Consider the following 26734-nt stretch of genomic DNA (forward strand, 5'->3'; position numbering starts at 1 on the left):
ATAAAAATCACCTAAATTTTGTTCGAAATTCGGACAAACAGGCCAAGCGATTTTGTAGGAAAAAAACTGCTCGGTTAACTGTTTTATCGAAGAAGCGCAGTTATATCGAGTGATTGAGAATGAGCGGAGGGACGAAAAAAAAATGGCAGCGATCAGAATTAAAAAAGGACTCGTGCGCAAAAAGGTTAAGATGGGGCAACCACTGTGAATGGTTTGGACTTTATTAAATGTTAAAAAAAAAAAAAAAAAAAAAAAAAAAGAAAAATTCGAAAGGGAGGAATTGTATTGAAGCGGGATTGGTTGGAAGGGCGAAAATATCACTGCAAGAAATAAATATTTTGGAAGAAAAAAAAAAAAATAATAAAATAAAATAAAATAATGAGCGATGAATGATTAAGGATGAACAGAACAATAATATACTGCATGCAAAAGTGCCACGTCAGCTTGGCCCCATTTTTCTTGTGTCGATATTACCGGTCGAACTGTTTCGCAGATGGAGGTACTTGTCTGTTGCGCAATTATTTTGGCACTTCAAATTTTGAGCTGTCCTTCCAAGTATGTGCCCTTTTAAATTTTTCACATGGGAGTAGGTATGTACATACATGCGTGCGTAACGTCTGTAATATATGTAGTTTTTTTTTTTTTTTTTTTTTTTTTTTTTTTTTTTTTTTTTTTTCTTAAAAAAGTGTTTTTATTCACAAACTTTGCGGTAAGCATGCAAACGCTGTAGAATGAGTCGGGTGCAATTGCGCGCTTTACAAATGGATGCTTAAAAAGGGCGCACTTACGAATAACCTCTTATGCATAGCCACTTAGATAATGTATACCCGCTAAGTGCGAAGTTGAGGATGTAACCAGGTGGCAGCGTAATGACGCAAGTTATAACCGAGTTTACTGGCGTAAAAAATCTGGCGCCTGTATTTTAATTCGACGTTGTATTTGGGGGGCTGTATATATAATTTGGAATAACTCAAATGTACACATATATTTGGTTCTTTAAATACAATGGCTTCAAGAAGGAATACATCTTTATATAGAAAAATGCAAGTTTAAAGAAAGGGCAAGTTAATTTTGATGGGCATTTGTTAAAATGTGGATTGCACGTTTTCATTTCGCTCGTCTTAGAACTTTTAAGTGCTTTTTCTTCATTTGCGCGTGAGCAACGGATGAAATAATCAGGCAGAATGTGAAGCAATCATGTAATGTGTTTTTAGGCATATGCCTTTATTATTATTATTGTTATTTTATTTTATTTTTTTTTTTTTTTCAAAATTCCTTTTGCGTCAATTTTATTTTAGCGCGTCTGTGCGTTTTTGCGCTGCTATGTAAAATTCGTTTGAAGGTTATTCCTTTTTGTAGTACAGTACAATGTATTGCATTTTTTGTACAATTTAATTTTTTTTTTTGTTTTTTTTTTTTTTTTTTTTTTGGTAATCCTTTTAACGTTGGAAGAATTCCCCATTCATGAGGGTAATTTTCATTGCTCACGTGCGTGAATCCCAACAGAGACACAGCTCGATCCTCCGTCCAGTTCGGCCCGGAAAAAGCGTCACATCATTTCTTAAATTTCTTAATTTTCGCAAAGTATTTTAATTCTTTCTTGTTCCTATTTATAATAAAGCAGAAAGAACAACCCAAGAGGGGGGAGATTTCTTTTAAACAAAAAAATGGATTAGGGTTGCACGGCTGTATCAACACATTGGCGGGTGAAGTGTGTCATAACGTTTCGCGTCACCAAAAGTATTTTGAGTCAATTTATCATCTGTTGGAAAAAAAAAAAAAAAAAAAAAAAAAATGATATCGAAAAGTGTATCTACAACGATTGGTAAGTGGTGAACAACCGTCTGTTCCTGTCGGCGTGTAGGCCATTTTATTTTGTTTCGCTTTGCTCGCTATATTTGTTTATATTAATATTTTTCCTTTTCTTTTGTTCTTTATTTTTATTTTTTATTCCGCGTCTCAACCGCTTTTTTTGATAGACTTCCGGTTAGACGAAAGGGTAAAATCAACTTCCTCTTATTTTCGTGTGAATGAGCGCACGTAAAAAAAAAAATTATCCCTCTTAAAAACAAATAAACTTCTCCTTCACCACGAAGGGAGACACATTCCAAGTGTTAATATGAATTTTTAAAGTACAGCACTGCTATATATTTGGTTTGCCAAACAATGATCCCCAATGTGTGCAACAATGAATATGCTAAACAAAGACACCATTTTGTTAAAAACGAAAAAATTAAAAAATCTATGTGAGAATGAGGGTAAGGGCATGGCCTTCTTTGCTTGCGGGTGTACATGCATGTATGGAATTCTCCACTTGTGTCCTAACTAGACGAAGACGTCATTCTCCTTTTTTTTTTTTTTTTTTTTTTTTTTTTTTTTCCTTCCCCCTATGATAGAAAATATAAACAGTCAACATTTAAAGTCCCTCATAGAAATATTAGAATACTTCTTCGAAACATACAATGATTTTTTTTTATCGTCCGTCGTATGGGAAGTGGTTGATAAAATAAGTAATTTTTTCATTATGGTTGTTTGTAGTGTGCTAACCTGAGGCACTTCCCTTTTTGTTTTTCCTCTATTCAATTCATCGCCTGTTGTTTTGGAGAAAATGAGAACATGTAGTCACTACATGTGAACACATTCAGATGTACCAAATTGTGTGTATGTATCCACCCACTATAAGACGAGACTAAGCACACTTGGTTCAAGTGTAAATTTGCTTTCTCACATTTCCCTCTCTCGTAGTCATACTTGAAAACACCATTGAAGAAAAAAAAAACATCGATGTGGACTTAAGAACCTCCATCAAATTCTGCGAATTTATTTTCAACAAATTAATCGCCTACACAAATTATGAATGTGAGAACCTGAAGTACTTGTTCAGTTTCAGTTTTTTGAGGCGCCACCTCTGCTCCGTGTTAAGTTCGTTTCTAAACTGTAGCAGTTCGTCTTTCCGGCGGAAAGTGGAGTCTTCCTTCACGACAGAGCTGTAAGATTACTAGGCGCATATAAATAAGTGTACATGTGCGTTCCCCTTGGCGTAAGGGCTTCGAACAAAATGTACCTCAACACCAACTTCTACGTGTTACATGTCACGGTGCATGGATAGATCTATCTGTCCCCGCATCACATAAATTATGATCCTGAGATACAAGGAGAATTCTTTGTGGGTTAATGTGCCTTCTCCCATGCGCATGTACCAGTACACCTTCGTGCCTACCTCATCACATGGGACAATAATATTCCAGTTCTTCCTCTTTACGAACCATACCAATACAACTTATTTCACTCCCTCCCCCTCCCTAACTCTACGTCAGATTAACCCTAACAAAGCAAATCTTCGAAAAGATAAAAGTGGAAAATGATCTGGAGCTGAAGGTCTGTTATACGGAATTTTTATGGAGATCCTTCAGAAGGATCGACTTTGCTACCTTCAACATCAAAGGGTTACATGCAAATATAAAGACTTTAGAAAAGTTGAAATATTTTAAGATTTTTAAATTTGATGAGGAGTGTATAAATTGGCTCAAGGAGGAAAATTACATGGACACAAAGATCGTCATTGATGATGGTTAAGAAGCTTGTTTCTTCTGTGGGAATTCTCACGTTTGGATTCCTCCTTGGCGTATCGATATATTTACTCCGCATAAAATATCATTTTTCTTTCTCTTCCCACTTTACCTTTCATCCTTTTTTCCACCCTTTCTTTTTAGGACTCTTCACCATAAGAGGAAATAAAAAATACGTGAACAAAGACTTCATCCTCTGCTACTTGGGAAAATGCTCCATATTTTTGTACTATGTACTGTCCACAAGCCGCCAAGCAGAAAAAAGCAGAACAGCCCTAACGGAGCAGAGATAGCTTACCCGCATGAGTAGACACGTTCATATATACCTGAGCATATATGCATGCACATACACATGGGAATATTTTCCCTCCGTATTTGCTACCTCAGGACAATCCTGAAGAAGATGAAAAATGCAAAATAGAGGTCCCGTACTACCACATCACTTCAGTGCACTTTGACGGAAAACATGTATTTACCCTGGACTGCAAAGCTATAATTGACCAGACGAACATATTCAGCCTTTGGTAATGGCAATTTTGCCACTTCTTCGCATCTGCACCACGCTACCACGCAACCAACACAACCAACACAACCAACACAACCAACACATACTAACATAACCAACCTACTAACATAACCAACATACTAACATAACCAACATACTAACACAACCACAACTACAACCAACATACTGACACAACGAACCTACTAACATAACAAACATACTAACACAACCAACATACAACCAACATACAACCAACATACAACCTACTAACACAACCACTACAACACAACCACTACAACACAACCACTACAACACAACCACAACACAACCACAACACAACCACAACACAACCAACACAACCAACATACAACCACAACACAACCAACAACACAACCACAACACAACCACCAACACAACCAACACAACCAACACAACCACAACACAACTAAAACAACACAACATACTGACACAACCAACCTACTAATACAACCAACATTACTAACACAACCAACCTACTAATACAACCAACATTACTAACACAACCAACATACTAACATAACCAACCTACTAACATAACCAACATACTAACATAACCAACATACTAACACAACCAACAACAACAACACAACCACAACACAACCAACACAACCACGCAACCATTTCACCGCCTAACCGCTCAGGGGGCAAGATATAAGGGATGCCGTCGACTACGAAAGCATCAACAAGTTCACCCTATCGCTAGATATCAAGAAAAATTCGAAGGAAGTGAAGAACTTCCTAGATAAGTAAGTAAATCATGGAGGGGGAAAAAAAAAAATAACAAACTGTGCAAACACGCACAGGTAGATGTTCTCATGTATATACACAAGCATGATCCTATGTGTGAAATTTTCTTCTGCTCCTTTTTCTACCCACCCTGCTGATTACATAAGAATATCTGTGAAACTGAAAAAAGAAGCGAAAAAAAGCAAGAAGGAAGAACACCAGAAGAGGAGGCGCCATGATAAGGAGGAGAAGGAAGACAGTGATGGAACAACTGTTACTAGCGTAATGCGAAAAAAGGGATAGAAAAAGAATTATAATTAACCAAAAGGTGAAGTAACGAAGGCATACATAAATCATCCTTTCTCTCTTTCTTTCCTTCCCTTTTAGGAAAACAACGCAAAGGAAGAACTGGACGACCACCTATTCTTATCTAATTCATCTAACACGGACCAAGACATAAAGTAGGGAGATGAACGTTCCATTGAAGCTCCCATTATATATGACTCTACTGACATTTGTGCAAATGAAGAGGAATAAAAAAGAATAAAAGTTCCATAGGCATTCCTGATAACACATCATTTCAAATGTGCATAATTCATCTGTATAATTCACCCCAAGTGATAATCTGTACTAACAAATTATTTAACCCTTTCAGCGACAAACAGGCTAGACATATTGCGAGGAATGGAGTAAAACCGTCAAAGGGTGAAGGTTAGCGAGAAGGATATGCGCAAATTTTAAATCTACTGTGGGATGCAAAATTGTGGTGTATTCTGTTCTACCCGAGGTAATTTCCTCAAGGAAGGAAAGAACCCCCAAATGTTATAAACACTTTCACCAATACTTGTTACCACTGTTTCATGCATCAGAGAAGAAGAGAAATAAAAAAACAAGAAAAAAGGAGGCAAAGGACTACAAACTAAAATATGAGATGTCGTCAGATGAGAAGAATTATACCAGGAGGTACAAAACTGAAAGTGACTTGAAGAAAAAAACGGAAAGTGAAAGTCCTCTTGAGCATTACAACTTGGGTGCAAACATTTCGCAGGTGCGCCAGCAAATAAATGGAAAAAAAAAAAAAAAAAAAAAAAAAAAAAAAAATTGGCTTCCTTTTCCTTAATGAATGGAATTATTCTGCTTACTTGACCTGTTGGACATGTGCCAACATACGCATAATGACACAATGTATATGTGACGTACATGATTCTGCGAATATTTTCTTCAAAAACGTTGCCCCCTTCCCGCTGTGCAGACCCACATTGGAAGAAAAAATGCCCAAGAAAGGGACAGCGACACCGATGTGATAATCCAGAAAATTATTTCCCGCCATAACGAAAACAAGGAAATTTTTAAAAAGGCGCTGAAGCAGGGATTTTCCGATGCTGTCAAAGAAATAGACAGCAACATTAAAGCGCTGGTGGAGGTACGTACCGTAAAATTAGCGGCGGGCCAAATGGGCCAAATGAAAAATTGGCAAAAGGATGGAGCAACGGGATGCGCCACATAAAACTGGGCCAAGTTGCTAATTGGCAAAAATGCCAAAACATAAAGTTACAAAAAAAAAAAAAAAAAAAACTTTTCAATGCAGAAACAAAAAAGTAGGCGGCACGAATTTCACAAAAAATATGAAAAGAAAAAAAAGAACATGATAACCGTTATGGAGAAGGAAATAAGCATGCTGACCAGGGAGATAAACGTAACAATCTGCCTAACCGAGCGGACATGTGGGCTCCCTCAACATATGTTATCCACACGCATATGCACATGGTCACTTCCATCACGAAAATATACACATATACGCACATACATATTCGGCCCACAAAATAGGCTTTAACCGAGTCCTTGAAGAAAATTGGCGTGAACAAAAGTGAAGTGCTAAAGCTGTATGAAGAGGGCAAGTTCATCTTACCATCCAGCGAATTGCTACAAAAAAGCCAAGCAATTATCAAGGTATGTATTATTCATACGTTTTGTAAACTCATGCTTCGACAGACATAACATGGTCGACATCCCTTTTCAAGAGTGCTCTATTGGGTAGGTGCATGTACGTGTACTCATATGTTTGACGGGAATTTTTCTATTGCCACTTTTTATAGAGAGTAAAGGAAAATTTGCAAAAAATGAATAGTGATATACTTGGAAAGGAGAAGGAGTACAACAAGCGAAAGAAGTTATGTTTTAAGGCCTTGGCTACGGCGTATGAATAGCTGACATGGGAAGATGATACTTCCTCGGACGTACCATTCTGGAGCTTCTACATTTGCGCAGTTGTCCAATTTGTTGGATTCATTTTAGGGTGGCGCCTTTAAATGGGTGCTTCTTATGTATATGCCTTTACACGCTTATGAATTATGTGCAGATATTAGGGTATTTCTTCCAACATTAATTATTCCTGTACTTCTTTTTCTTTTTCTCCTCCTCCTCCTCCTCTTAAATCTTTCCGGCTCACAAGATGATGCTATGTCCCGGCTGTAACGTAACAAAGTTAATTTTTTCCTTCCGCTCATGTTCGTACTGAGCCAACCGACTCGACAGCTCCGTGGTAGCTTCGTTGTAGTTTTCTCCGCCTAAGCAGAAAACGTCCATGCCCACGCCCAGAGATGCTTTGCTCTTCAAATCGAGGTGACTCTAAATGGAGGTGGCGCAAATTGGGGAGAAAAATATATACATATATATATGTGGACATATTTCAAATGCATATTTACAAGTGGTGTGCTGCATAAGAACAGCGGGTGACTACTCACCTGTATGGCCTGCTCAGGGGACATGTGAAAGGGGGCATATAGCTCTTTGGGCTTGTAAATTCCAATGGGCAAAATAGATAAATCGATGTTTTCCCTTCTTAAAATAGTATTAACATAACTCTTGATTTGCAAGAAATGGTTGGAATACGCAGAGTGGCCACTATAGAAAATGGTGGCCTTGGTTTTATTATCATGGATTAAGAAGGATCCTGGAAGGTACACATTTTTGTCGACAACGTATCTGTGGCTATTTGTTACAGTGGGTAAATAGTAAAAAGACAAATTTTCAAATTCAATTTTGTTAAACCAATTTAGGGGATATACTACGGGAAAGTTTCTTTTAAATAAATATCTTCGAATATTCATACCACCAATAACTATGCTATTATCTCTAAGTACAATTTTTTTCAGGGTACTCTTGTCCATGGTGTCAAAACGGTTGTTGCTTAGCAGGATGAAGTCAATGCTTGGTAGGTGTTCGAAGCTTATTCCTGCCTTTATTGTTCTTTTTACACCCATTAGGTTGAAAAGACCAATTCTGGTAGACAATACTGGATCTACTAAAATATTAAAATTGGCGGTTTGAATTAAGATGCTCATGTGTCCAATGTATATAACGTTGAATTTTTTATCCTTCAATTGTTCTTTTTTTTTTATTTCTAGGGGTGTCACGTAGGAAATTCCTTCTGGCCATATGGCGTTCGTCTCTCCCATCTCGTCATCATTTTTATTCTTTCCATTGTTGCCAGTTCGATTGCCTACATCGTGGCTGCTTTCACATGCAGAACCGAACTTGTCTGCTACCGCCTTGGTGCTGATATTTTTTGACCTGTTTTTCTCTATCACATTTTTGCCCCTCAGTAGTGTTTGCAACAGGGGAGAATAAACATAGCGGTCGAAATAAAAGAAAAAGAAAGCCGCCTTTTTTTTTAAAGTCAAATTTGAAGTTAAGACATTGTTGTGGGTGTAATAGGGTAAAAGTATGTTTATTAGTTTTTTCATTTGACCTTTTTTTTTTTTTTTTTTTTTTTTTCCTGAGGTGTTCGTGCGGGAGTTCTTTTAAATAATTACATCTTCATGTGGTTGATGCATAACGTGTAAGGCGTACCACGCGTGTGTTTCTCGTTCTACTATTGACAGATTTGTGGTGCAAAGCAAAGGAGATACTCTCCGCTGGACGATTTATTTTTCTTTTTCGAGGCACGTGGCGCTTAAGCAATGAGCGCATCTTCCTGTGTGTCCTCTATGCAAGCCGGTATATTCGGCAATTGTATTACAGGAACGATGTTAAATATGTGCTAAAGAGGGATTCTTTTTTTTTTTTTCCTCTTTTCAGCTTTTCAAACTTATGTTGTATTGCAAAGCTATTTGTATGTATAACCCTAGATGGTAATTTTCCTCATGTGGCTGAGTTCTTTTTTTTTTATATGTTGCAACATTTTGCTAGCTACTTTTCTTTCCCTTTTGTAAAATTAAAGAAAATGTAGAAGAGGATAAAAGGTTAGTCCCTCTAAGCGTGCCACAAAATATTTAGTGAAAAATTCCCCTCTTTTTTAAATAACAAATTTGAAGATGTTAAAACTGGGGTAAGTTTAATACTAACCTGACCAAGCACCGTAAGAACATGTACACCAAGCGGATTTTTTTTTTTTTTTTATTCGCATTATTGTAAGGTGAAAAGGGAAATACTTTTTTTCTTTGTAGAGGTTATAAAAGCGCAACGAGCAAATTAGAGCATCCTTCCATATTTAACAAAATGTGAAGATTCAAAAAAAGAAAAGAAAAATGGATCCACACTTAAGAAAAATGTATGTACAATTTGGATTTGTTCGCAGATCTACTGTTCCATTGTGGCACACCTCACATAAGCGCTACGTAAAAAAAAAAAAAAAAAAAAAAATAAGTGAAAAAAAGAAAAAGTGAAATACAAATATGAAAAGCTATAAGGGAAAAAATAAAGTGCACCTTAACAAATACTACTAAAGGAGGACCCACCCTTAAAGGACATGTTCGCATCAGCGTAACGATACAACCGTGTGTGAAAGAGCAACAATAGGTATATATTCAAACGTGGGTGAAACATTCCTCCCCATACACAGAGGTGTATAAATTGGATGTACACATTATTTGGAAATGGGTCTCACTATGAAGTGGTGAAAAAGTCTACTCGATGTGAAATTTCCTATTTGAAGGATTTTATGGCGCTACATCTAGGAATGAAAATGTACACATATTCTGCTTTTAAACGTTTTTACCTTTTTCCCCTTTTGTTCCTCGATGCCTTGGTGAGGGACTCATCTTGGCGATGCCGGTTTTGCATCCTTGAAGTTTAATGGTTTACACTTCCTTCATTATTCATTGTTCCTTCTTATTTTTTCTTCCTTCCACCCTTTCTTTTTTTTTCTTTTTTTTTTCCCCCCCCTTGTGAACAAGAACTCCTATAAAATATCACATCCGCAAAGAAATAACAAAATCGGGGGAAATATAATATAGGCTCAGCATTATTTCTGTGTGCACTTGTATGCATTGAAGTTGCATATTGTAGAATAAAGGCGGAGGGAAAAAAATAAAAGGATAAATGATTACCAAGTGATATGCTTGCAAATTCGAATGTGCGCGGCGTCGCTAACGAGTTTCCACAAGCACCTTGGCTCGTTTAGCCTTTTACCATTGCAACATTTCCACATTTCAACACTTAACTGTTTTTTTTTTTTTTTTTTTTTTTTTTTTTTTCGTGTCCATTCCTTCTTTCCACACCCCGTGTTTTATTCAAAATATGCAAAGCGGAAACGATGAAATAAAGACACGTTTTTAAATATAGTTGTGGTAACATTTCGCGGCGATCTGTTTTTTACTCCCCCCCTCCCTGTTGCTTGTGCATAGCACGCATGTCCTCGTGTGTGCACATATTTTTATTTGTATTTAGTTTCATCTACGTTGCGTAAAGGCGCCTATACAGCTATAGCTGCACGTCAGTATTCCCAAATCTTAGAGCTCTTCCAACGTGATAGTTAGCAAATTAAAACAAACGTCAAACGATGAGACAGTATGACAGTTTAAGCGTGAGGAGGGCGAAGAAAAGTGAGAGCATCGGTAGTTACAACAAGAAAGTCACATCGCTGAGCAGATTTTCAAGTCGAGAAAATAAAACAAAAGGTTTCAAAATAGACAAATGGGACGATGAAGATAATCTGCAACAGTGTGAAAAACGGCTTCTACACAAAGCAGTTAGTGATAAGAAAAAGATACCAACTCTTTTGAGAAGAGTCCAGACAAAGCCACATGCTAGTGCCGCAAGACCTACCACACTTCCCACGAATGAAGAACGGTGTGGCAACATGAGCAAGGCTAGCCCCAAGGGGTGTAACGTGTATAGAGCTCAAACCATGACAAGAAATATGGGTCGTAGCAGTAACGTGAGACGAATCGAAATTTCAGAAACTGCGGGGGTTTTCACCAAATTAAGTCAGAGGAAGAAAGGCACGTTGAAAAAAAGTACAAAGTATGAAGTTCAAGATGATAAAAATAACAGCAGTAAGCAAGCAGCACAAATGAGGTGTGAAAATTCCAGGGGAACTTACCATACGGAGGTAAATAACAAAACCCAGTGTAGTCAAAAATACGCGCCCGATGTATTAACCACAAATATAAGGAGCGCAAAAGGGATAATTTTTCAAAACGCACAGATTCCCATATGGGCAAGTAAAACAAATGAACGTGACAAAATAAATTGCACACGAATTAAGAGAGATAAAAGTATGCCTTCCAAATTTGCGTCATTCGGCGAAGGGATGGAGAAGGCCGCTGTGAAAAGCAGCGATTCAAAATATTTAGAAGCACTTTTTAGACCTTCCAATTTGGCTAGCTTATCTTATCCAGCAGAGGAGCACTTTGGCAAACATGGCTTGTCAAGCAATAGTGATGCAAATGGGAGAGGAAATGCAAGGGAAAAGCATGAACGAAGAGGTAACCATGTGGAGGGGGCCTCCCCAAACAAGATGACTAGTCATTTTTCACATCAACATCATCCGCAAAATGACAATTTTACGGAAAATTCAGAGAATCATATAAAGAGGGAAGACAATCATTGTTCCAATTGGAAGGATAAAAGTGGATACATTCCAATGTGGGACATAAATAGCCACAAAATTATTAGCACAGATTTTTTGCTTAAGGCCAAAGGTAGGCGTTCCCTTACAGAAAAAAAAAAAAATAACCAAAACACACAGAAGGATATTATTGCACATGAGAATCTTGCCAGTTTGGTTAGCGAAAAGGAGAATGGCAAGTTCAGTCTGTATAAAGCCAATACAGCCGATTTGGGTATGATGAAAAAATCCCCTCGAAGGGAAATCCTTACCAATGCGTTATGCCCTAATGAGACAACCCCTTTAGATGAATCAATTAAGAATGTCCAAAATTCTGAAGAGGAAAGAATAACCCCCCAAAAGAACAGCACCTTTTCGAATGCCCTAAGTAGCACAAATTACGATATTGGCAGTTACAACCAAAATTCTAATTATAATGAAACGAGCCTCTGCGAAAATAGGTCTTTGACAGATATCATGTTTAGGGGGGAAATCAGAAACCAAGGGAAACTGAGCACAGATGATGGTGGTAGAGGTCCATTAAAAGGCATATACAAATTGGAAGAATCAACCACGGTTGATAACACAAATGGTCTAAAGAATGTTAACTGTATAGAACACCCCCAATGGGTGAATCTCCCATATATACAGAAAAAGAGCTCAACTAATAACGGAAATATTATTCATGCTAATGGAAGTACCAAAATTTTGATTTCCACCAAGAGTAGTAATCCCCCCTTCACATGTAACAACCTCACACATGATATTTCGAATCATAAGTTGCCTAGAAGGAACGGCAATATGCATCTACGCAGTGTAACGAACACGAACGAGTATTTTAAGAAGAGTTCCGGGGATGTCGATAAATGCAGTAGGGATAATCTAAATATATCGAAATGGCAAAGAGGTCATATGTGGACAAATATTAGTAACCGACAGAAAGGGGATGAAACAAAAGCCCACCACTCTGTCCGGGGTGACCAAATTAGGAGCAATCTCAAATCCGAATTGGTCAGTCATGATGTTAGACCGTCCATGTTAGCAACGCACAGAGATTTACATGTCAATTCGGCATGCCAGCCTGGTGAATCGCCATGTCAGCCTAGTGAATCGCCATGTTTGAGTGACAACAGTGCTGGATTTCCCAATTTGAATAGGCCAAATTTGAACAAGTCCAATTTGAGTAGGCCCAATTTTTTGAATCCCTCCTTCACTCATTCTCATCGAAGTCAACAGAATCAACACAAATTTGTAAGTACCACTCCACACCTCTTCCATCCTTCCAAAATGATGTTAAAAGAAAACCATCCCATTTGTACTACAAAGATGATTAAGGCAACAACAAATGGACCCTCCCAAATTAGGCGCGCTGATGAAGTTAGTCAAGACACCTACAGTGTGTTAACGGGGCCTATTAATACGGTTCGAAATAATTACCAGGCATTTAAAAAAATATATATAGATCACAGTGCGAGCGAAATAAAACATGTGAATGGATATGTTTTGAGGGAGAGGGACCCTAATGTAGACTCCGGCATGTCAACATGCATATCGCAGGGTAATGCCAACACAATGGAAAAAATGGCAAAATGTGATCAACAACTCTCTAGTATGAAAAATGAAAAAAATTTAAGCGAAATTTCAGGGAGGGAAATTGTGCTCCCAATGAAGGGTTATTTTCCCAAGCACATCTTAGCGGATATAGAGGGGAAAAGTCGCGAATTGAGTGGACACCTTTACATGGAAGGTCTTCCTACCAAACCCACTCTCGTGAATGACCCCTCCGTGGAGGGTAATAATGTCAACCACAACGAGGCCATGTTTCACATTCGCAATCACCCAAGTGGGGATGTGAAGAGAGACATGTGTAAAAAAAACCAAGTCGGTAATAGTAACTCCTTCACTCCTAAAGACAACCATCATTCTGAGGATAAGACCAAGCGGATAGACTTGGAAGTTCATCTTAATAATACTGTTAACAAATTTGCAACGAAAAACAGGCAGGGACATATGAGTCATGGGGAAAATGTGAATACCGTTAAGCAGATACGACCACAGGAACAGCTAACAAGTGACCCATTCTGTAGGACTCCACATGGAAACAAATTCATCAGTGGGAGTAGCACCAGGTTGATGCCAAATAATCAAGTGCGCCACATGAGCAATGTGTTCTTCCCGTCTCCACCATTCAGTGAAATGTGCAAAGGCCCATTGGGCAATGAAGTCACTTTGTCCATCTCTGGTGTAGAAAAAAATGGTACAGTAGCTGGGGGTAGTTTTGAGAGAAAAGCGGAAAAGGGGTCCATTCCAAGTGGACTACCTCCAAGGAGCACATTTAAATCAGCCCCAGAAAAATATTTAAATAACGCCCACACCATTCTAAATAGGAAAGAAGTTAATGATATTACCATCTCCTTGTTGAGTAATGGTACTGATCAAAGCTCCATGCAAAATCACCCCCTTGCGAAGACGCAAAACAGGGCAAGGGAATATCTGCCCGAAGGAGCAACTCTTCCATACCAGACGGAAACAACGCTAACCCATTTGAATGCCACAAAGGAGATCCCCAACAGAAATGAATTGCCCGTTTGCAAATCAATTAGCAACAGTGATATATACAACTACTTAAGGAACAAGGACCCAAAAACTCTAACCCATTTCCACCGCACAGTATCCTACAGAAATCAGAGCTTGAGGAAGGAGAAGTCCCTGACGGTTCTGTCGCAGAAGGGCGGTATGAATACGGTTACCGATTCGAGTGCAAAGTCGAAAATGTTTTATGGCGGTAAAATGTTGGACGGCGGTAAAATGTTGGACGGCGCGAAAATGTTGGACGGTGTGAAAATGATGGGCGGTGTGAAAATGATGGGCGGTGTGAAAACGAGGGAGCAGTTCTTAGACGCTGCGTTCGAAGCAGACTCAAAGCACACCGTAAAAAAGGCAGTCGTGATTGGCTGCAACTACATGCGGGAGGCAGAAGGGGAAAGGCTATACGGGGCAGTTAACGACGCATATATTTTCAGCAGAGTTTTAGTTAAGTACTTCGATTTTAAACCCGAAAATGTTCTGCTACTAACGGATAGTTTACCTTCAAATGCATACATATATGAAGATTTTGATATAAATAAAAAAAAGTACATAAGACAGGGAGATAGCCAGAACAAAGCAAATGAGGAAGAAAGGAAACAAAAAAAAAATTTATTTCATTTGTTTAATACGAACAACATAGGTAGTTATGAAAAACATAATTCAGAAATAGATAAGTGCAATTCTTGTAAAAATTTTGCTATTAAAAATGTGGATTTTTCATCAGAAGGTATTAGCTTTCATTTGTGGCCAACAAGGATAAACATTTTAAAGGCTGTAAATTGGTTAGTCAGAGATTCCGTTCCACTGGGTTCATACGTTTTTTACTTTGCGGGGAAGAGTGTGCAAGTAGATAACATGAGTGGATGGGAGGGTGAAGGTTACGACGAAGCTTTTCTTTGTTCAGACCCCTTTAACCGCATCCTAGAACAGAACGTATTGACAGCTATTCAATTGAAAGATTTGTTGTTAAGTATAAATGCCAATGCCCAAATGACTATCGTCCTGGATTGCTCAGGATGCCAAACCATTTTAGACCCAGCTGGAACAGAAAATTCTCTCTCTTATATAAAAGGTTGTAAGCAGAAAGGTATATGGCCAATTACAAATCCAACCAATAAGGTACATAAGGCTATTTACGATGTGACAATACTGAATAATTCTAGTATGAAAAAATATTTTTGCAAATCAAGGTACCATCAATTGATAGAAGTAGAATCCACGGCTGCTATGATTGACCCCCTCCTTCAATCCATTTCTTCTTTGCCCATTGCGCCCAAGGCTTACTGCTTCTGTGGAGCTACATGGGAACAAATTTCCATAGAGGGATTATTCCCCCCTATGGAGTTCGCTCGGGTTACACAGATTAAGGGGATGGATACATTTGTCCATTCGGAGGGGAAGAGGAAGGGTTGCAAGAAAAAAGGCGGTAGAAAGGGAGAAAGGGGTGGCGAACCCCCCCGGAAGGGGGATGAAAATTCAGCCAAGAAAAGTGTCTACGAAAAAAATTTCAGCTTCTCCCTAAATATGGTGAAGATGTTTTTTAACAGTAGTAGCGCGGGAGGTAGAAGCGGTAAGGAACATGCACAGGACGCGACTTCCCTTGATGTGCGGCAAAAAAACGGGCGCATGGAGGGATGTGATAGTGGGGCTGGAACGGAGGAGCATGCGTGTGGCAAAGCGGGCGAGCACATGGACCACGGCAATCACAGCGACTATTCCGAGGATACTTTGGGCGAAGCAGAAGGAAGCGATGTGGAAGAAGAAAATGACGACTACTCGCTCGTCAGCCACGGAGTATTTACTTATTGCCTAGTTGAAGCCATCATCGAGTTTAAAGAATCGCAATTGAAGAATAACATTTCGGAAAGGAAAAATCAACCCCTCCTTCCAATGACGTTAAAAAATTTAATAATCCTTGTCCAAAAAAAAGTAGAAAATGTAAAAAATGAAAAATTAAAAAAATTAAATCAAAAACCAGAATTCACTATCCACCCAGGAGCTAATGCTAACAGTAAAAATTATTTTATCCATTATTGCAAAAATATACAATTCCAAAATTATAAATTTAATTTTATAAATTCTGATTTGTTTCCTTTTTTAAATGTTAAAAAAGCGTGGGAAGAAATCAACAGGAGCAGCACCGTCAAAAGTAGGAAGTCTCTGTCCGTCACCACTACTCTCATTAATTCCGCATCTTCCAAATATTTTTCCGACACAAATGGGCAGATTAAAAATTGCTACTCAATGAGGTATTAAAAAAAATGTGTGCGTGTGTGCGTGTATGTGTGTGTGTATGTATGTATGTATGTATGTGGAGGGGGGTAGTGCACGACCATGCGTGTGTGTTCATATATCCACTTTGGAGGTACTTTTTCATTACCATTTGCATTTCTTTTGATGACGCATCAACGAATCCTCACCGTACGAGATGATGATTGCTCCGGTTGGAGTGGCCCATCCGTGTTGGTCCCCATAGGTAGATCCTACCTTTTGATCATTTTCAATTCCGCCTTTTCCAAGACAAACGACGAGTGCATATGCCACATCCTTTTGTCGACTTCTTAACAATTTTTTCAGTCCTTTCAAATGAGCAAGTCCGTATCCATGGGCAGCCCTTTGAAATATGCACAAAACGCTGTTGCGGAAAAATCGCATTATTTGAGAATAGCGGGGGGCTCTCTACTGTAGGCGTAAACAAGGCGCAGAAAACAGGTTGGCAAAATATCCTTAGTCGAATAGAGAGAAGCAATTTAGGCCCCATTTAGACCCATTATGTGTAAAGATATAATTACCCACATGGAAGTGAAATTAGACGCATCATTCGACATTACTTGTGTATGCGCGACTTCTTTGCGCATGGTTTATCCCCAGATGACGAAGGGTAGCCATCAGTGTAACGATTCAACGGGGAGGAGTAAAATGGGAAAAAAGAATGACCCTGTTGATAAAAGGAAACCTCTTTTTTAATTTTTTTTTTTTTTTTTTTGCACTTTGCTATTTAATCCATTTGGTTATTTGGCCAATTCATTTGATTGCGAGACCCTCTCCACGGTCTATGCGCACACAACATCTGTGCAGCATGGTGATACCAGTAGATTGGTTTCCCAAAATTTCCCCCAAAAGGGTTCATCAAAAATGGGGATACGTCGAAAGAACAAATAGGTGCATTCCCCACATGGAGTCAACACTCGTACAATTACAACGTTGTATTTTCCCCTTCACAAAAACAATCTTATGAAAAATGTACGTATTTGTAAGCAGAACCTTTTTTGTTAAGGGAATACACGTGGAAGGATAGAATGGGTTACTCACACGGGGGTGGGCAAGCATTGTGTGAAAGCAGCTCACCACACAGATAGAAGGAGAAATTATACAAACAACGTTACATATATATATATGAGCGTAAATGGCATGTGCCCACACAAAGAGGTAATATTTTGCAAAGTAATAAATTCGCATAGATCATCATGTCCAGGTGGTAATCAAAATTTTCAACTTGTTTTGTTGCCCCCCCTTTTTAATTTACACAAATAATGGCGTGTGCCTATACCTTTTTTGGAGTATGAACATGGCGCAAGTGTGTTTCGCTAATCGAAGAAAAACACGTCTAGTTAATCATGGATAGGGGGGGAGAAGGGCAAATCGCCCTTATGAAAAAAAAAAAAAAATAATTTTTGGAAGTTTCCCGTCAGGGGTTGCTCTTTATCAGTTTTGCGCTAACAGTCAGCTAAAAAGTTAAACTTGAAGAAACGTACTTTTTGTATTTTTCCCAGATTATATTCACGTGCCTAGCACATTTTGCATAAGTTATTAGTTAATATTTTTTCTTTTCTTAAAAGTTTATTCCTTTTTTTTTTTTTTTTTTTTTGTTGAACTACCATTTTTAAGTGAACGACCTCGCTGCGGTGGGGAGACGATATGTGCGAAAAGGCATCATACTGAAAAAAAAAGGCTAACACGAATATAGTTTAAAAAAAAAAAAAAAATATATTTATTGGCCAAAAGGGGGGGGTTCCTTATGCTAGCTCTATCACAAATAGGCACAAAACTCTATTTCTTGTTAAAAATGTAGTGTAAAAAAAAAAAGAAAAATGCGCAAGTAGTGAAAGATACTCCCTTGGTAAGAAGAAAACATGAGGGGTGTTCCCAAAAAAAAAAAAATGCTCACATGTTATAATACCCCACTTGTGAAACCCATCGGCTTAAGCTACGTACATTTTGCGTCTACGCAGTAGTTGAGCATAAAGAGTAATACCAAGTGCATATATCATATGTACAGTGATTGCGCGCGTAGCATAGTTCACTCGATGTAGCGCTGACGTACTCCCAGGGAATTGGCCAAGTCCCGTCCAGTAAGGAAGCTTTACGAACGCAATATTTGTTCGGTACATTCCCTCTCCATCTTCACACTGGATACAAAGTTGGTCTTTTTATAGCAACGCAAATATACGTAATAACCTGTTTGAGTAGACTTCAACGTATGGAAAGAAGAACTGCAAAGTAATTGAGAAGCCTACTATAGAGACTATTTTGAGGGGGGGGGCAAAAAAAAAAAAAAAAGCGGTGAGAAATCCACATAAAGAGTAGTAATACGGAAGAGGGACTCAAACTTGAAGAGTAGTCTATTCTATTAAAAGGGAGAGGCACATCTAGTTGTAGAGGGCGCAGTATCATCCCCCTCCCTCCTTTAAGTGCCCCTGGGAAGTGCCCACCGCAGTTATAATACACCCTCCACGGGGAAGGCACGAAATATTTCCAAAAAAGAGAAAAAGAAGAAAAGTATCAAAAAACCTTGTAAGTAGAAACAAGCAAAAATGCAGATGGATAGGAAAACACAAATCATCGACTACGATGGAAACATGATAGCGGATCTGAAAGAATGGATGATTAGGAATAAGCTAGCTAATCTTGGGTTCAACTATAATGTGGTGGCAATTTTAGGTAGCCAAAGTAGTGGGAAAAGTACTCTCCTTAATAATTTATTTAAAACATCATTTGATGTAATGAACACAAAACTGGGTCATAGTCAGACAACCCAGGGGTTATGGTTAAGTTTCGATACTTTTGAGGAGAGTCCAGTTTCCCCTTTGGAGAAAGGTAATAGCACCACTCCAATAAATCCCACATTAATTCTAGACGTTGAGGGAAACGACTCGAAAGAAAGGGGAGATAATCGCCTGACCTTTGAGCATAGATCAGCGTTGTTCTCCTTAGCCTTGGCGGACTGCTTAATTGTGAATCTGTGGTACCACTCGTTAGGGAATTTCACAGCGTCGAATTATGGTCTCTTAAAAACAGTGATGGAAGTGAATCTGGAATTATTTCAGCAAGATAAAAACTGTCCAAAAACGATTTTGCTATTTACAGTGAGAGACTGGTTCGAAGAATTCGCATCGATAGACATTGTGAAGAATAAAATCGTTGAAGAATACTTAAACAAAATATGGGCTGAAATGAAGAAACCACCAAGTGCAAAAAAGGCAAATATAAATAATTATTTCATAGTGGAAGTTGTAGGATTATCACATGCAATTATTAAAAAAACAGAATTTTTAAATGATGTAGAAAATTTAAGGAAAAAATGGATCAACGAATTAAGACCGTTACAATATTCAAGGAATATTCCTTCAGATGGTTTTGCGCATTATTGTAATAACATTTGGAATACAATCGTGAAGCAATCTCAACTGGATATTCCATCACAGAAGGAAATGTTAGCTACATTTCGATGTCAAGAAATTAAAAATAACGTTATTAGTAACACTTCCAAAATGATAAAGGAAAAGTTAACTGCATCATCATCTCAGCCTACTAGTGCCTCTATTGATGAGTTTAAATCTTGGGCTGAAAAAGACATCGTGGAAAAAAGCCTCGATGAATATTTTGTAGATGCTTCCAGGTATACAGAAAGCATATGCCTAAAGACTTCGGAGGAATTATTGGAGAGTTTGTTCATACAACTACAAACCATTGTGGATAATAATTTAAATTTTACGCAGAGAGTACTGTCTGCCAAATTTGCAAATGAACTTAATACCATGTACAGTGTGTGCACTTCCGACAAGAACGTTTTCCTCTTCAGTAAGGAGTCCAATCTACAAGTACACAAAGATGGAAACGGTAGTAATTCCTCCAAGGAGGATAAGAAGGATGAAAATACTAGTCAAGATAAATGCATTCGCTTATGGTCCAGTTTTCTGTCCAATGCGGATAAGCTCGAATACATTACTTTCTGTAACTTCTTTGAGAGTTATCAAAAATGCAACATTGAAATTAGGAAAAAAAATAAAATCCACGAATTTAATTATAAACCTTCATTGAACATACTTTTAACATCCATCTGCAAAGACATGAATAGAATTCGAAATACACAATTCACCGTCCTGCTAGAGCGCACCAGGGCCACCATCAAAAGTAGGTTCAAAAATATGGATAATCTACTTATCACGACGAAGAACCCGGAGGAGTACTGGAATCACACGCTCAAAATTGTTAAGGCACTGCAGGAAAGTATAAATAACAACCTAACCAAATGCTTCATAAACCTGAAAGGGGGAGGCCCGGGGAGTAGCGTCGCTGGCATTTCAAATGAACTGTTTGACCATGATGAAGATAATACATTCCACGTGGATAGCCCATCGGAAGGACACAGATCGATAAGTGACAATCGTACAGCCCATGAGAACAAGCATTATGTAGATGAAAATCTCCTGAACTACAAAAAAATAGATATAATTAAAAATAAAGGCAAGTACATCAGTAGTGTAAGCGAAGAAATAGACAAACAGATAAAAAACAAAAAAGCCATTTCAGAATTGAACAATTACTACCTGGATGAAATAATGGATGTACTTAAAAGTAAGCTAGACGAAATATCGGATAATTTATCCTCCATCATAATTCAAAGATTTGAATCTGTTTTCAATTACGATGATGCTGAACAACCAAGACACTGGCGCGAGATTTCCATGGCCGAATTGAAAAAAATTTTCCGAGAATCAAAAAATTATGCTTTTCTAATTATTGATATTCTACAGAAAAATATTAAGGTAGAACTCATTGATGATTACTTACCAAATAATTTTATAAAGGATGAAGTTATCGAGAAGGGGAAAAACAAGGCCAAGAGGAAGATCCAAGAAATATGCAGGGATGCTCAGTATATCCAAGAGACGGGTGGTAAAATGAGTTTAAAAAATGTGCCTCTTTTTTTTTGGGTAATTCTGTTAATCCTAGGATGGAATGAACTTTTGTTTTTTATTCGCTTCTTTTTTCGCCTGAATATTATTTTGCCTCTATTTTTGGCCGCCGCCGTCATTCTGTCGACTCTCTTTTTCAATGGCAATATGGAGGTGCTTTCCACCATCAATAAGGTGGTCTTTTTTCTGGCCAAGAGTTCGTTTGGTTTCTACCGGCAATTGCAGACGATGGGAGAAAAAGTCGCACAGGTTCCCACGGCGGACTAACGCGTGGAGCGGACAAGTTGTTGGTGTGCCAAGAGGATTTTACATGGGTGTCATGGATGTGCTTTTTCTTTTTTTTTTTTTTTCCATTTTTTTTTTTTTTTTATTTTTTTTGTTAAACAGCATCGTTTCGCATCTTCCTGAATTTTTGGCGAAGTTGTTTTACGCTGAAAAGTGTGGTGCATGTGTAGGGTTTCTTTTCCTCCGTCATCCTAAACCCTTGAACCCTGTCTTTTTATAACTTTTTAAGTTTCGAGGGTTCGAAGAGCACGCCGCTTCGTTCGCAGCACACGCAGTGAAGTGCAATATATCAAGCGAAGGGCGAATTTCCCTCCAGGCCAATTCTGAAAAAGCCAAATGGACACACCCACATCGCCTACAAAGGTAAGACATCCCAGGCACGTGGACAAAGGGTTATTACACCCCCCCCTAAGTGCCTAGGTTGAACAAATGAGCAAAAATTTAAATTCACCATGGCAGCATACGGGAATGCCGCAAAAAGTGGCAACCGCCCATGTCTTCAAAAATCTGGAGAAAAATTAAAGAGCCAATTTAAAAAAGGAATGAAAAATAATTTTAAAAATAGTTTCAAATGTGAAACAAAAAGTTGCAAATTAGAACAAAAAAAAAAAAAAAAAAAAAAAAAAAAATTATAAAAATCGTCCAAATGGTAAATGAGATAAGTATCCACCGTTAAAATGAAGTGCCAAAAGGTTTTAGAAGAGCAGTGCATAGAGCCTGAGGTATTCATTATTGCGCGGTTATATTTTGCCGCCACATTTTGATGCCAAATTTTTTTTTTTCCATTTTAAGAAAACAATTTTGCTTTCTTAAACACAGAACCGAGGAGGCATGCATGTCCTTCTTCGCGTTCATCTTAAGGCTCCTTGTTGATGGTCCCATTTTCCTGCATCACTCTGTTCATGAATGAGCCCACCTCCTTGGATATCTAAAAGAAGGGAGATCGTGTGAGGTGGAACGTTTCCACATGAAAGGGTTTTTTAAGTAGCTCCATTTAAGTCGCGCATATGTATGTACGCACTATTAAATGCCCATTACAGCTGTAGAGCAACAAATAAAGTGTAGAAGTTCCATCCCCTGAGGAGAAGCACTCCCCTTCTAGTTGCTCATTTTTACCTTCATAATGATGTTGTAAAAATTAAAGACACAACCCGATACGTGTTTGTAATTCTCCTGGGACATATAAGACTTGGTGTATGGAAGGAATATAACTGTGAACCGTAAGATTAAGTAGATTGAGATTGCTAGGTATACAAGTTTGAGAATGGGCTTGATAATTCCATCCCATAGGACCATGCTGGCGAGGTATCTGTGTTGGGAATGGTACACATGAACGGTTGGATGCAAGGTGAGTTGGTTATCTATGTGTGGTACGAATGTGCGGTAGGATAGAAATGATCTGGTTAGCTATGCGTGGTTCACATGAAGGGCAGACTGGTTAGTGGTTTTTCCATTCACTACTATGGATTGGAGAACAGCTGAGATAATTCCCCTGATGAGGGAAACCCACTTCCACGTACATTATGTACATCCATTCCAGAATGGTAAATATCGCGGAGGAGAGCAAAATAAATCCGAGAAAATTATTCTTCTCATCAAACATAGAATATAGATGGATGCTTATGGGTACTAAGTCGGAGGATTTCCTAAACCAGTTGAGATGGAATAATGACTCTGCGAAAAGGTATAAGGTATGTATATGCGTATGGGATTTCGTAAAAAAAAAAAAAAAAAAAAAAAAGGTTTCCATTAAAGGTTCAACAGCAGGGCGTGTACTCAGCTGTCTACATTCATATATATGCACATACGTAAAAATCAGCGCAAGGCTGAATTCGATCAGGTGTTGGAGTGCTTACTAATTGGCCTGGGCAAAACGGGACAGGGAGCCTTCTTCACATAAACCTTTTTTACATTGTCTACTTTGAGTTCATTTCTTATTTCTAACTTGATTGGCCTTTTCTCCTTCTTTCGATAATACAGCATATTATACACCTCGTCTTCTGTGCTGGAATAGATATTATAACACCCATTCCATACGATGTGGCAGAATATCAGGTAAGAAATGAAGAAGCAGTAGGTCGCTATTCTTAGGAAATCCATTTTGTAAACCACGCAGAGTCCTGTGCTTCATCCAAATGTCTTTTTTGTTTCTCCGTTTTTATGGTTTGTTTTCCGTTTTCTCGTCCTTCTTCGATTTCTTCTATCACTTATTTTACTTCTTTTTTGTTAATCGGACGAAGATGAATTTTTCATTTTTTCTTACCTCCAATGTTCCTCTGGGCCTGCATAATCGACGCGGACATGAGACTGCCAAGGAACATATCAAATGAAAGACATACCGGGAAAAAAAAAAAAAAAAAAAAAAAAAAATCCTCATTTTAGTGCCATACCAAATTTACCCATTTAAATTTTAATTCACATAGGTCTTTAAATGGTGAATAAAATGGCAGGAAAAGTAATTTCTACAAATTTGCTTTTTTTTTTTTTGGAATGTGCGATTGGCCCTTACCATTTTGTACGTACATATATATATTTCGCACTTGCATATTGGTATTGTTTTTTTTTTTTTTTTTTTTTTCGAACCTTTTATCGGAGATGTAGAGGTGTTTTTTCTCACTATTTAGGGTGTTCCATATTTTTCTACATGGACACCCCTGGCTTAACGTCTCATAATTTTCTCAGCACCCTCACTGAGTTGCGCCTTTTAGCTTGATTAAAAATCCAACGGGATACACTCCCCCTCTTCCCCCTTTCCCCGAATGGACCAACTTACAGACAAGAATATTCCAACCATCTCAACAGGTATGTCTGTTTAATTTTTACAGGGCATTCTCCAAATGAAGGGGAATTTGCGCATGGTGATAAGCAGAACGGAAGGAGAAATTCATGAACCACCACGAGTACCATACACTGCAAGTAGTGGCATAGGTTATCATTAAACTGTTTTTCTTCTTTTCTTACATAATAAAGAAATTGGGGGAAATAAACAAAGAAATGGTTAGCTATAGTTGCACTATTTAAGAATTTTTTTTCCTACTTTTATATGAAAACCTTTTGCCCTTATCTGGGCTCTTACATAAATGCCTAGAGGGAGGACATAAGCCTGTGCAGGGACTTACGCATGAGTGAAAGCATGGCCATACCTACGTCTATGAAGGTGCATGTGTGTTCACCTTTCGTGTGTTCTGTTTATATTTATTTTTATTTTTATTTGCGAAGTTATACGACACATTTGGAGGTAAACAAAATTCTGTTCCGTCCTCAACTTTGTTAACAGCTGCTGCATTCACAAGGGGATTTGATTTTCAGGAGATCCGCACAGATTTGAATGTCAATAGAGGGTACTGTGAACTATCGCGGGGGGAGGGCCAGTTGATAAATAAAACCGCGCTTTCGCATCACCCCTATTTTCATGTGCATAATTTTCCCGGGCCATTTTGTATACAACGCGTAAAGGAGAATATACACTCGACGCATGCATTGCTTTTATATAGGGGTTCTTTCGGCAGTTCGTGCGTTTTTAATTATTTTCCCTCTCGTGCCTCGCCGTACTGCAAATTTTGTTCTGTTTTCATGCCTGCAGAAAATGAACACGTACCTCCATCATCGTATTATTCGTTCCTACTATTGCTTCTTAACCGTTTAGTGCATCATTTTCTTCCATTTTTTTTTCCCCCCCCAATAATTTTTAGCTCACAGAGCGTTGAACCAGTTAAATACTTTTCCTTCACTTGATTTGTACCTCTTAAAGGTGTAAGCAGAAGCGGAAGTTAAAATTTTGCTTTTTTTTTTTTTTTTTTTTTTTTTTTTTTTTCCCAATGGGGAGAAGGCGCCTCGACAAAAATATAAACGACGCGGCCACCGTGAACAGCGGCAAAAACGTGAAAAAAGCGACCATCGGAAAAAACGCAAAGAGCGGAAAAAAGAGGAAAAGGAAAAAGAACTCCGACAGCGAAGACGACGATGACATTGAGATCACCAACACGAACGTCAATTTGAGCCGAAATGTCGAGGTGTCGTGTAAATTCAAACAGAGGGAAAAGGTTGACATCAACTTGATCCTGGCCCAGGACGAGGAGGACGCATCCAAGTAGGAAATGAGCGAAGTGTCTGTCCCATATGGCTATTGCCTATGAGAATACACATGTGCGTATGTTTATCTGTTTATTTAATGCCTGCGGGGAGAACTCTAAATGTTCCATTGGATAGGACAAGTCCAGTTTCGCTTGCTCGTATGTATACATATATATAGAAAAAGAGTTCGTTCGAGTAAGGAGCATTACTTGATCACCCAAAATGGTAGAACTCTGTCTTACCCATGTAGGATTTCCTCCCCGCAACTTTATTGCATTTTTTTTTTTCCTCCTGTTTGGTTTATTGACCACGTTAATCACCCCATTTCACTTCCCCCTTATTTTTTTCCCAAGAACGAAAACTTACTGCTGGACCAAGGTCAATGGAGGCCAAAGTTCCTTGGCAAGAAGAAAATTTTGCATCGTTTGCGGTTTCGAAGGAAAATACAAATGTTTGAAATGCTACGAACACAAGCCAGTGTCTTTCATCAGGTACTACTGTTCTTTGAACTGTAAGAAGGTTCATGATGAGTTTTCATGTTGTAAGAGTAAGATGTTGGACACGTGGTAGGAGGGTCCCTGCGTAACTGTGTGGGTGGAAACCCGGTTAAGGATGCCAAGGCGTTGCAGCACATTTATGCAGAATATTCTCGCGTTTGTTTTTTTTTTTTTTTTGTTGTTGTTTTTTTTTTCATTACGATAGCATTGTCATAGTTTTGCAACGCCTTTCATTTCGCAAGCAATGACATACTTTGCTATTCCCCCACCCGACCGATATAAGCCGCATTTTTACGTGGTCTCACTTTTTTTTATCATTTCATTTTGTGCTTTTTATTTATACGTTTTCGCTTTTATTTTATACGTTTTTGCTTTTTTTTTTTTTTGTTTAAATTTACTCAAAAAAAAAAAAAAAAAAA

At 38.3% G+C, this 26734-nt stretch overlaps 6 protein-coding genes across 6 annotated transcripts; 4 read left to right on the forward strand and 2 right to left on the reverse strand.

Moving 5' to 3' along the window:
- Positions 1 to 2176: 2176 nt before the first annotated feature.
- PKNH_1341700 (conserved protein, unknown function) lies at positions 2177 to 7046 on the forward strand (the record flags this gene model as incomplete). The annotated part of the gene is made up of 15 exons (XM_039113574.1): positions 2177 to 2258; positions 2397 to 2510; positions 2746 to 2989; positions 3318 to 3571; positions 3714 to 3802; positions 3957 to 4093; positions 4755 to 4859; positions 5007 to 5121; positions 5227 to 5300; positions 5495 to 5550; positions 5709 to 5887; positions 6092 to 6262; positions 6428 to 6535; positions 6667 to 6789; positions 6936 to 7046. 15 exons carry the CDS (start codon positions 2177 to 2179, stop codon positions 7044 to 7046), a joined length of 1962 nt encoding a protein of 653 aa, XP_038969950.1.
- A 238-nt stretch (positions 7047 to 7284) lies between these two features.
- PKNH_1341800 (N-acyl-phosphatidylethanolamine-hydrolyzing phospholipase D, putative) lies at positions 7285 to 8585 on the reverse strand (the record flags this gene model as incomplete). The annotated part of the gene is made up of 2 exons (XM_039113575.1): positions 7285 to 7467; positions 7584 to 8585. 2 exons carry the CDS (start codon positions 8583 to 8585, stop codon positions 7285 to 7287), a joined length of 1185 nt encoding a protein of 394 aa, XP_038969951.1.
- A 2036-nt stretch (positions 8586 to 10621) lies between these two features.
- PKNH_1341900 (metacaspase-3, putative) lies at positions 10622 to 16516 on the forward strand (the record flags this gene model as incomplete). Its single annotated transcript, XM_002260794.1, has 1 exon — positions 10622 to 16516. The coding sequence occupies one exon, from the start codon at positions 10622 to 10624 to the stop codon at positions 16514 to 16516; it is 5895 nt and encodes a 1964-aa protein (XP_002260830.1).
- A 2558-nt stretch (positions 16517 to 19074) lies between these two features.
- Positions 19075 to 21726, forward strand: PKNH_1342000 (protein SEY1, putative; the record flags this gene model as incomplete). Its single annotated transcript, XM_002260795.1, has 1 exon — positions 19075 to 21726. The coding sequence occupies one exon, from the start codon at positions 19075 to 19077 to the stop codon at positions 21724 to 21726; it is 2652 nt and encodes an 883-aa protein (XP_002260831.1).
- Positions 21727 to 22600: 874 nt separating this feature from the next.
- PKNH_1342100 (conserved Plasmodium protein, unknown function) lies at positions 22601 to 23844 on the reverse strand (the record flags this gene model as incomplete). The annotated part of the gene is made up of 4 exons (XM_002260796.1): positions 22601 to 22672; positions 22861 to 23053; positions 23265 to 23418; positions 23601 to 23844. The coding sequence occupies 4 exons, from the start codon at positions 23842 to 23844 to the stop codon at positions 22601 to 22603; spliced, it is 663 nt and encodes a 220-aa protein (XP_002260832.1).
- Positions 23845 to 25562: 1718 nt separating this feature from the next.
- On the forward strand, positions 25563 to 26388 carry PKNH_1342200 (zinc finger protein, putative; the record flags this gene model as incomplete). Its single annotated transcript, XM_002260797.1, has 2 exons — positions 25563 to 25834; positions 26172 to 26388. 2 exons carry the CDS (start codon positions 25563 to 25565, stop codon positions 26386 to 26388), a joined length of 489 nt encoding a protein of 162 aa, XP_002260833.1.
- Positions 26389 to 26734: the final 346 nt, after the last annotated feature.

The sequence above is a fragment of the Plasmodium knowlesi genome, assembly GCF_000006355.2.
Source record: "Plasmodium knowlesi strain H genome assembly, chromosome: 13".
NCBI classification, from domain to species: domain Eukaryota; phylum Apicomplexa; class Aconoidasida; order Haemosporida; family Plasmodiidae; genus Plasmodium; species Plasmodium knowlesi.